At 43.7% G+C, this 10230-nt stretch overlaps 1 protein-coding gene across 1 annotated transcript; it reads right to left on the bottom strand.

The window, feature by feature from the left end:
• Positions 1-2231: 2231 nt before the first annotated feature.
• Positions 2232-7581, bottom strand: LOC542938 (uncharacterized). Its single transcript, XM_044539197.1, has 9 exons — positions 6491-7581; positions 5788-5917; positions 5209-5696; positions 5048-5128; positions 4809-4907; positions 4269-4382; positions 4113-4184; positions 3428-3499; positions 2232-2696 (listed from the first exon to the last, which is right to left on the bottom strand). Exons 1-9 carry the CDS (start codon positions 6809-6811, stop codon positions 2436-2438), a joined length of 1638 nt encoding a protein of 545 aa, XP_044395132.1. The 5' UTR covers positions 6812-7581; the 3' UTR covers positions 2232-2435.
• Positions 7582-10230: the final 2649 nt, after the last annotated feature.

Below are 10230 nucleotides of genomic sequence, written 5' to 3'. Positions count from 1 at the left end.
ATGCTCAATGACAGCCCTTTGAGTATCGCGGTAATTTCAGTTTCAAGGGCATCTTTGCAATGGAAAAGATAACGAAATGCAGAGAAAGTCACCTCCCCCTCTGAATCTCTTAGGACCATGCCCGTCCCCGGCTCTCCAGTTTCTAATAAGGGCCTAAGGGTCTCTTTGATTCATAGGAAGGTGGAGGGAAAATATGTGATTTTTTTCCATGGTGACACTATTGGTTTATATGATGCAAACCAAAATTTGAACTTCAAAGGAACAGCCTATGGAAGAAAAGGAGGATTTTTTTCCCCATTGGTTTGAGTTGAGAAAAAATTACAATGCACTCAAACCTCATTTTTACACCTATGCACACACAAAAAGTCGAATGATATAAGTTGAATAGAAATAATAATATAATCTTCCCCGCAAAATATAATGACTAATAATAATATATTACCTTTTTAATGTGTTTTAACTCTGATTTGGCTATAACCTTATGATTCACGTGTTTCCTTCGAATCAACCACCGGGCGCCTCGAAATTTCCATGTTTCCGTAATCCTCAGTTGCACACATGCAACCATATATTATTTCTATGTTTTCTTTTTCTAGTCCTACTGTTTTGGGAATGCTCCGAATCAAAGAAACTCTATGAACACAACAATCGAATGAATGTGCATAGTGTTGTGTTAATTTGCTACTCCCTTTGTTCATAAATATAAGATGTCCTAACTTTTTTTTGAATCAGATGTACATAGATGTTTTAGAGAGTTCGTTACTCATATCAGCCTGTATGTAGTTAATATTAAAATACTCAAAACTTCCTATATTTATAAACGGAGGGAGGGAGTACCATTTAACTGGCAGTGATGTGATCAGCCGTTCTCTGTTTGACCTTTTCATTTCAGTACCTACTTGTACCTACTCATAGAGTATATTGCTAATCCCTTGCATGATCTCCACCTTGATTCCGTTGGTGCAGTGGCCGTACTTTGCATTCATTAACTAACAAAAAAGAATGTAATCACACCGACTAGTTGTAATCCTATGACACGGCACGAGTTTATCCGCATGTTTTGTTGACTTATATATGTTGTACCATCAGCCGCCAATTTGTTACTATCCTCTTAATAACTATTTAGATCTAGACCCAGCATCTAATCCCACTCACAGAAACCCAGAGTACCACCCACTGCTACCACAACATTCCTTTCATAAAGAAAGACAAAAGTGTCCATGAAACATGATTGAAAAAACAAAATTGAAATCACTTTCATCTCCCCTCGTAGACATTGTCATCTATCCAACGTGTTTTTCATTTCTCAATTTAATCAGAAAATAAGTTGTTTTTTCGCAAAATTCATGTGTTCCAAACGGGGCATCGCTATTTCGGACCTGGGGACAAAATACTGCACATGGCATGTCGCTGTAATGCATTTTTGTTCCTACTGATTTAGCAACTACCACATACATTCATAGATGACACATCCTTCCACTGGCGTCTGGGCTCAAGATGGTAACAGTGCTATTTCAGAAGAGGAGGGAGGATCCACCCCCCAGAAATGTGAAAGGAAGCTCAGCTATTTTCAGACAGAGGAAACATGCCAAAACTGAAAACCATAGCCTGATCCCGGTTCCTCTCAGACAGACAAATAACCATAACCAGCCTAAAAATAGAGTGCACGTGAGATCTGTCTATATCAGCCACCACTCACTTGCAGCAAATCAGAACACCCAGGAAAACAAATTAACCAGCATCAAGAAATGGTAAATAGGAGACAATCCAGGACAAGATCACTATTATCCCCCCGAAATGTTACAGAGCGCGGCACGTGGCGTGTTACAGGACAAACCTGGATTATGGGAGTTTTTTCCACAAGATGTTAGTAGTATCAGTGTATAATGTTACAGAGCAGTGAGCGAGTGCATTTCTCGTGCAGGGTTTCCCATGGTTACACAGCAGCCGGTTTCTACCATCTCTTTTCAGATTTCTTCCTTTTCCCTTCTCTTCTCCAGAATGAGCTTCACAGAACTTGCTGCTTCCATGAACAGAGCATCTTCCCTTCAGTGATGTTTCGGAAAGAGCAGCGCAACACCCGCAGAATTTGCTCCTGTAACCCAGGTCACCATTCTTTTCGTTGTCGATCCCTGCACTGATGGAGTTCGCACGCCAAACAGCTACTCGTGTTTCGACTCCATGCCTGGTCTTTTCTTTGAAACAACTTGTGGGAACCCAGCAGAGAAAACTAATTTCAACAGTCAGGTTCACTGTGTCTTTTCATTTAAGAGTTCCTTTTACTTGTTGTTTCTCTTTCGGACAAAATTAGTTGCTCATCCAGGCAAATTTTTTTGGTCAGTCTATTTACAAATACAACCCTTGTATTATTGCCTTTTTCCCAATGTTGCTACCATCTGAGGCCCCATGTAGCCATGCTATTTAACGTCACACCCTCATGACGATCGCCGCCAACTTCTGATCCCTTTCTGAGGCAGTTTGAAGGGGCTCCAGCTTTTCCTTCGTTTCGGGCTGTCAGAGAAGACGCCCGTCGCCAATGCCTGCTGAAGCCACAGCTCAAATTCGTCTTCGGGGATCATCTCGGCGTCCAGGCTAAAGGGATACCGAGAACTTTGGGATCTCTGCGGCATCCTATCCGCACCAACCATGTTCACCATAAAAGTTGGACCATGAGTGTTTGGTTTGCACTCCATTCCCTGGATTATTAACAAAAAAAGAACGGGTTAAAGAAGTGTTGCCCATTTTTCAGATACAACATCGCAACATCCTTTCCTTATTATCAGAAAATGGCATGTCAGCAGTTGATGTGGCCATCATATTACCTGCAATACATGTTCTGGATCCTACTTTCTAGAGAGCTTAACATGGTCCCTACTCTAAAAGGAAGTTGGTATTCTATCCAACTTACAAGATCAAACAACCAACTGAACCTATTTACAAAGTAGAGCAATCTGGACTATGTTAAACTACAAAGACTAAATTCAGCCATGAGCAAAGGAGTCGAGCCAAGAGTCTTTGGTATACTCATGTATACACTATAAACAAATAAAACAGCAGAGCCTAACCACATAAAGCAAGGAATGCATACAAACCCTCCAATAAGTTTTCTTTTGGACACACACTATTATTATGGGGCTGTACACTCGGTAGAAAAATTACACCAATCTGTTGAGATATGGTATGCGACAAGGGAATATTTGAAACAATAAATGAATTCAAATTTTCAAGATTACAGATCCTTCTAATCCAGTCTATCTGAAGTCTTTGTCAGTGAATCAAACATGGATCATTGCCGACGTCAACAAGGAAGCGACTAAAAGTTAAAGCATATCACTTGAGACATTTATTATGGCAAGTAAATACGCATGTAAATAACTGAAATCTATAATCAAATCAAACATGACAAGATAGATAGAGACAGACTCACCTGGCAAGTAGCCCACTCAGATACATCAAATATTTTACTCTCCGCACAGACAAAAGCTCTTGGTATTTCTATCTGGAGTGAAGAGTGAACAATCAAGAAAGAACAGAATTTAAGTTATATTGGACATTAGTTTCTGCAGTGGCAAAATACACATGCATGCTTTAAGTTAAGTGATTCATCAGTGATGTCTTGTATTCAGCAGAATTTGCTTAAGCAATTCACTTTAGAATACCGGGATTGAGATAAGCTGGAAATTCAAGGTACTTTGAGCATCCACTTTAGCAACATAGATATCCTTAGATGATCTACGATCAGAAGCAAAACATTCTGGGGTTCTTACAGCTCAAATGAACAAATTTGCTCAAGCCCAACATCGGCCTCAGGCAGTATAGACTAGCCCAGTTTAAGCAGTATAAGCGAGTACGAAGGGACTGAGGTTTTCACTCATGAAAAACATCTCGTTGAGTTTTCTACCAAATAGGTGCGCACTGTGCAGAGTGCCAGGATTCAGAAGATTATGCCTTCTTCTACATAAATCTCATTCTCCCTTTGTTTAAACCACTGGTTCCCAGTAGTTCATTCCATAAACCCAAGATGACTGCAATAGGTGCTTCCATCTAAACTAACGCTGAGGTAAAATAAAAATATAATGAAGTTTACATGTTATTTAGACACAGAACTGTACCTTCAACGATGCAGAATATCTATTTTCCACCCACCCATCTCCGTCCTTGGCAACATGGTATTGGGAACAATCCTGCAAGCACACAATTCATGCAAATTAGCTGGAGCGATACACTCACTAAACAAATGCCCTAAAAGTACATGCTAGGCTTCTAACCTGGCACCATCTTGCTTTTGCTTTGCTTCTCTTGGTACATATCCATAAATGAAAATTACCACATTTTGTGCACTGTATACGCCTGGACTCCTCAGAGAGAAACTCTACCCCACTCTGCAGAAAGGATATTTATCAATTGACTTTATTTTTCAATTATAAATGAGTTATACAAAGAAAACAGTATCAAACAAGATTGTCCAAAACAGGAGGGTCGTGCATAAATCACCTTGTTTAAGAAATTGACCAGGTTACATACAGAAGATAACTAACTGAATTCCATAGTAACAAAACAATAGAAGATAACTGGCTAAATTCCATACTAACAGAATAAAAGTATCTGTTGAGGGGTAGCACGTGGTATCTGAGGAATTTTTCAATATGGATGAGCTCCAAAGGATAATAATATCATAAAGTAAATTACAAAGGGGAATGTGCAGAAAACTAGAGATCACATTGTCTGCTCCAAAACTTAACAAGATCATGTGCAAATCAAAGACATCTACATTCCGTATTTAGTTATTTACAAGGACAAGAACCCACCGGTTGAGAGACAACACGTGATCTCTGAGTCATTTGCCGCGATTCTTCTTTCCTCAGCTGTTCATCATAGCCATTTTTCTTCGTTAAATCTGAGAGTACCTGCATGGAGGTACGACTAGACCGGTTACCTTTATGAAGAGTCAAATAACACATTTGTGATCAAGAAACGATACACTGTCAGATTTGAGAAAACTCTACGAAAGAAAGCCCAAAGCTCGCATATACTCCCAAGTACTTGCCTCAAAAGCTGACTGAAGCTTCTTGAATGACTCGCACGCCAATGGATTCCCCATGTTTTTATCAGGATGGACAAGAACTGCCTAGACAGACAAAATGCACCAGGACAATAAGGAACAGAAATATGGATGATCGTTCAGCTTAAAGTGTTGTTGTCTATTACCAGTTTTCTGTATTCCTTTTTCAATTCGATCTGATTGATGCTTTTGCTCCGAGGGATGCCCAAAACATCATAATAGGTCGAACCATCCATTATCCTCTTCATCTCGTCCAACGAAGTAGAATTTGATTTCACTATTTTACTAGGAGATGGCTCCTTCTGTACATGTAACACATCTTGGGTAGGTGCTGCGCAAAAGGGCTTTGCAGACGACACAGTCTCTGGTTCACTTTCAGGAGCAGGAGGATATTCACAGCCACGAAAGAAGGCATCCGTGGCTGGATCAGACTCCTTCATTTCTTCAAATGGTCTCTCTTCCGTGCTTCCCTCATATCCTTGCAGCAACTTGTTGAGAAGATCATTTGTCAGAAAAGAGAGATTCAGCGTGAAGAAAACTCCAAGCCACCCGACACGAACAGCCACACAATAAACAGCATACATAGCCAAGACAGGTATGACAAATCGTGCATGTTTCAAAGAGCACATACAACCTGCATGACCACAGAGGAGCCTCCATTAGATGAGGATGATCAAATAAATAGGCTGAATGAAGTAATTTCAGAAGCAATTCAGGTGAACAACCTCCAGCAACGAGAAGCATGCCGGTAATCCAAAAGTAGCCATACATCCACATAATCATGATGCCAAACAGTCCTACAATAAGGAGGCCAGGCGTATAGCCCATGTAGTGAGTGACTGCCGCAATAGCTCCCTGAAACAGTGCGCCATTAAACAATCAGATAACATAACCTCTTCTGATATCCTTCTTACATGGGAAACTTGCATCCTTACTTGTAAGCAGAAGTTACTAATTAAACAAGTTCATTAGATGATGGAACAAGAGATACTGTCTGCATTGCAATAAGAAAAGTGGCATGGAGAAAACAACAGGAGAGATGACCCTATTTTTTCTCCATTATTTCACTGCTGATTACTGATTCAGTGGTGTACTCTAGCTGAAAAAGGTCAGATATCCCCCGGTGAAGTAGACAAAACTTCCAAAAGTCTTTAACAGTGGACAGATAGAATCTAGAAATGGCATAAACGAGTACTAAAGCATGACATCAGATTACACTAGTAGACAGTAATACATTAAGCCAATTAATCCTGTGATAGTTTAATGGCGTTCTACTTTACCAGCAATTACTACTTTAGTAAAGATGCAACCTAACATACAATCCACAATCAGATAGCGAAAGCAGCACATGACAAATCCTTATCCAGTAAACATCTGGGCTGCTGCTTTGCCAAAGCAGCAAGGTGAGGGATGATTTGCAGCACGAACCAGGCCGAGGAGGGCGTAGAGGGCGCAGGCCGAGGAGGTCATGCACACGAAGCAGCTCCAGAGGATGACGAAGACGGCGGCGGGGCCGAGGCTGGCGAGCGCGAGGAGGCCCCGTGCCGTGCATCCCCGCCACTGCCTGAGCGCCTCGAGCAGGAGGCGCGAGGAGTTGGCGCAGGCCCGGGACACGGCCGGCCAGTGGCGGTCGACGAGGAAGGCGAGGCGGTCCCTGCCGCAGCCGGCCGCGGCGTGCGCCCAGGCGACGACGTGCTTCTGGGAGAGCACCCACGTCCACCCCTGGTTCCAGAGCCCCAAATCCGCCATGGCAGCCGCGAGCGCTCGGCCAGATTGGTCAACTCCGGGACCGCAGGGCCGCCATTTCCCCCGATTGGAACCGAACCCCGCCGGAACCGCTCGCCGGGCACCGCAAGAACCAACTTTTCCCCCAAACCAATTGAACGAGCTCCAAGAAGAGGGGCGGACGCCGCAACCCGGCTCAAGAAGTCATCCAGAACCGCCGCCCCCGGCCCCGCGGAAAACCAGCGGATCAAGCCCCGGAGCTATATGACGCCACCGCGGCGGAAGAGGTCCAGAGCGGCGCCGCCTCTGGCCCGAGAAACGACGAGAAATCCCCGGTGGATAAAGGCGCCCCGGGGGTTAGGGGGCCGCCGACAGCTGGGGTGGGGTGGGGGTTGGATCTTCCGTCGGTGAATCGGCCGGGGTGGTAAAATAGCGGCGATGCCCCCGGGAATCTGCCGACGCTGCCGCTGCTTTGCCCGAGCTTTCGCCGCTCTCTCCCTCTCTCTCTGGCTCCACTGGTGGTGGTGGTGGTGGTGGTGCTAGTTTGGGGCGAGCCGCATCTCGTGACAAAAGAAGGATTGGGGCGAGGAGGAGCTGAAAGGGAAAAGAAGGGATCTTTCAAAAGGCACACGCTCGCTCGCTCGCTCTGTCTAGAGAGAGAGATTAGGGTTGGGAGGAGAGAGAGGAAGAGAGAGAGAGCAGTAACTGTCGATGGAAATGGTGGAGAGCATGGGGTTGTGGTGGGGGTGATGACTGACGAGAGTGGGTGGTTAGAGAGAGAGAGGGGGGGTAGCTCAGCTCTGCTCAGCTTTAGAGAGGGAAGTGAGTGATTTTATATCTGAGAAGATGATGACTGTGGGTGTAGTACTAATTATTAATGGGTTTATGACAATTCATAAAGGCAATTATTATAAGGGATCTAGTTCATTTTTATGGTTGAGTATAATTAATGATGTTACTAAATCTAAAAGATATTATATTAGTTTATAGAGGGAGTACAAGCTTAGTACGGTGAGAGAGCATGGGTAATTTGTGACTGAACGGTTGGTTTTTTTATGTGTAGTAGGTCTGGTTGATTAATCGACTGATTTACCATTATATTAAGAGCACTTCTTGCACAAGATAACAGAACTAGAAAGTAATTTAATTAAATGAGGGAGTGACAGAGTGCATTCATGTGTTAAGCACTAATTAAGTGGAGCCATCTGGTTGCTCATAGTACTAGCTGCCAATTAATAGTTGCATGTTCCTTTCTTCCTTCCTGGCATGCATAATCACACTTTCTTTTGGGCCTTAATAATGGCACCATACGCCCTGCAGTGTTAAGGTGGGATTTGTGTGTATCCTCCTTCACTAATTGCAGTGCGTCCGAAGTAGCTAGACGCATTTCTGAGTTTTTTTTTTCTTGTCTTGTTGAGTGTATACATGTTGAGTGATGTTGCATGAGGTACTCCTCCCATTGTTAGTCTTTTTATCGATGTACACATATTTTTTAGTTGTCCCTACATGTTTATTAAAAAAATCTCATGTTCTTCATGAGGGTGAATTTTATGGATCAGTGGTTCATAGGGTAGGAAAATCGTAGGAATAGGAAAGTCATAGGAAATGAGATGACATGTATCTCAAATCCTATAAGTAGGAATAGGAAATGAGATGCCCTTTGATTCACATCATAGGATTTTTTTTCCATTAAATCTAGGCTAATGTTTATTTTCCTATGAAATGTGGAGGATAGGAAGAATTACTCCATAGGAATATGATTCCATTCCTACAAACCAAAGGGTTGTAAAGAAATTTTTCCTATAGAAATCCTATCCTATGAAATTCCTGTTGGAAATACGAGCAATTTACCGAATAATTTTACTAACGGAAATACTAGATAAAGCATGACTAATATAGCAGAGATAAAGCAAGTCATGCAAATCTAACAGAGAAAAGGTAAATAGCATCTCCATATATGAACTTGAACTGAACACATCTAGAATAGACACTAGATCAAGTTGCATATATGAAGTGGAACCTAACATATGTAGGGCAGACACTAGAGCGAAGAACTGTGGCAGGACTTCTAACAGAAAGAGCAAGAACACGTACGGGACAGCAGCAGCAGAAGAAGCACTAGACTTGGGGTCCACATCCTCGCCAGCCATGTCGTCGATGAGGTTGTCGACGTTGGGGAAGTAGTCGTCGGAGTCCGAGGCGTCCGTGATGAAGAAGTCAGTCGCGTGGAGCGCTCCCCAAAAACCTTATCACCCTTCTCCCGTACAGGACTCAAAGAGGTGCGGTTTTGGAGGCCTACTGTCCCGACATGCGGTGCACGCCGCAAGCCGGGATGGGGAAGATCATAGCAGTAGCTCAGTGGTCAGGAACCTGGAGGCGAGAGGGTTGTGTTGTTCTAGTGCGTCTCTCTGAGAGGAGCGACCTCCATTTTATAGGCGCAAGAGAAGGAGGTGAGAGGGCAGCGACGGGAGGTGAAACGAAGAGAGGGAGGCGAAGTGAACAGCCAACAGCCGAAGGGATGCGCCGTTCGCATTCGGTCTCCACTATAGCAAAAATCTTTTCAACTTCCGTGTGACCTTTCGTATACCAGTCGTGCGTGGCAAAAAATTAGACATCGAGTCATTCCCGCAACCCGCGGCGCGGCGCGTCGTGACGAGGCGTGGCGTGGCGTGGTGTGGCGAGGCGGGCGGCGGAGGAGGAGTGCGCGTGAATGTCCCTCTTGTTCTCATGCTCATACATGTGGGGAAACATCTTCCCTTATAAGGAGGTCCAACTCCCACCAAACTAGCATTGTGGGACTAAACTTTAGTTCCACCTCTTGCCTTGCACGAATGGGCTGCGTGGGCCTCTAGGATTTATTAGGAATTTCTGAAACTGCTATTGGGCTGGCCCAAAATAGACAAAATTCCAGCAACCCCCCACCAGATCCCAAAGGCACACCAAATTTGCCTTTGGTTCCAAAACACTGTTTTATATACCGGTACTGCAGTGGAGACTGTTAAGTTGAACTTCCACCTAGAACTCTATGCTACACTAGTAAGCAACTTGAACAGTGTACTGGGCCTTGAACTACAAGTTTTCTGCGAATCTAGTTTCACACAAAGCCTTGACCGATACGTGGCTACCGTGGGTCTTCCCCGCGGGTGGAGCTTATGCGTCATACTCCAAGACCTTTCATGAGTTTACTAGAGAGAACCCTACTCTCATAGATTGCGACGTTTAACAATCGGACTCATATAGGTGCTTTCTTTAAAAGATGTTCTGCAGGACAACATCTCTGCTTCAATGAGCCACTTAGAACACATTAAGATATACATCAACCTGCCATGCAGATTTTGGAGAGTATTGCATCTTCATGGAGTGGTATTGTTAATAGTAAGGATACTCTTCTCTCAGTTGACCAACAGCTTGTCTTCCACATCTAATTCACGGGATCTTCGATC

The sequence above is a fragment of the Triticum aestivum genome, chromosome 5D (genome assembly GCF_018294505.1).
Source record: "Triticum aestivum cultivar Chinese Spring chromosome 5D, IWGSC CS RefSeq v2.1, whole genome shotgun sequence".
In the NCBI taxonomy this organism is placed as follows: Eukaryota; Viridiplantae; Streptophyta; class Magnoliopsida; order Poales; family Poaceae; genus Triticum; species Triticum aestivum.
The sequence above is the reverse complement of the archived record's forward strand: the minus strand, read 5'-3'. Positions and strand labels throughout refer to the sequence as shown.

Coding starts and splice junctions, on each gene's coding strand:
- LOC542938 (XM_044539197.1), bottom strand. CDS start 6,811: ATGGCGGATTTGGGGCTCTGGAACCAGGGGTGGACGTGGGTGCTCTCC. Junction 5,918..6,490: donor TCTACGCCCTCCTCGGCCTG/GTTCGTGCTGCA, acceptor GCACTGTTTCAG/GGAGCTATTGCGGCAGTCAC. Junction 3,500..4,112: donor GATATTCTGCATCGTTGAAG/GTACAGTTCTGT, acceptor TCTTCACTCCAG/ATAGAAATACCAAGAGCTTT.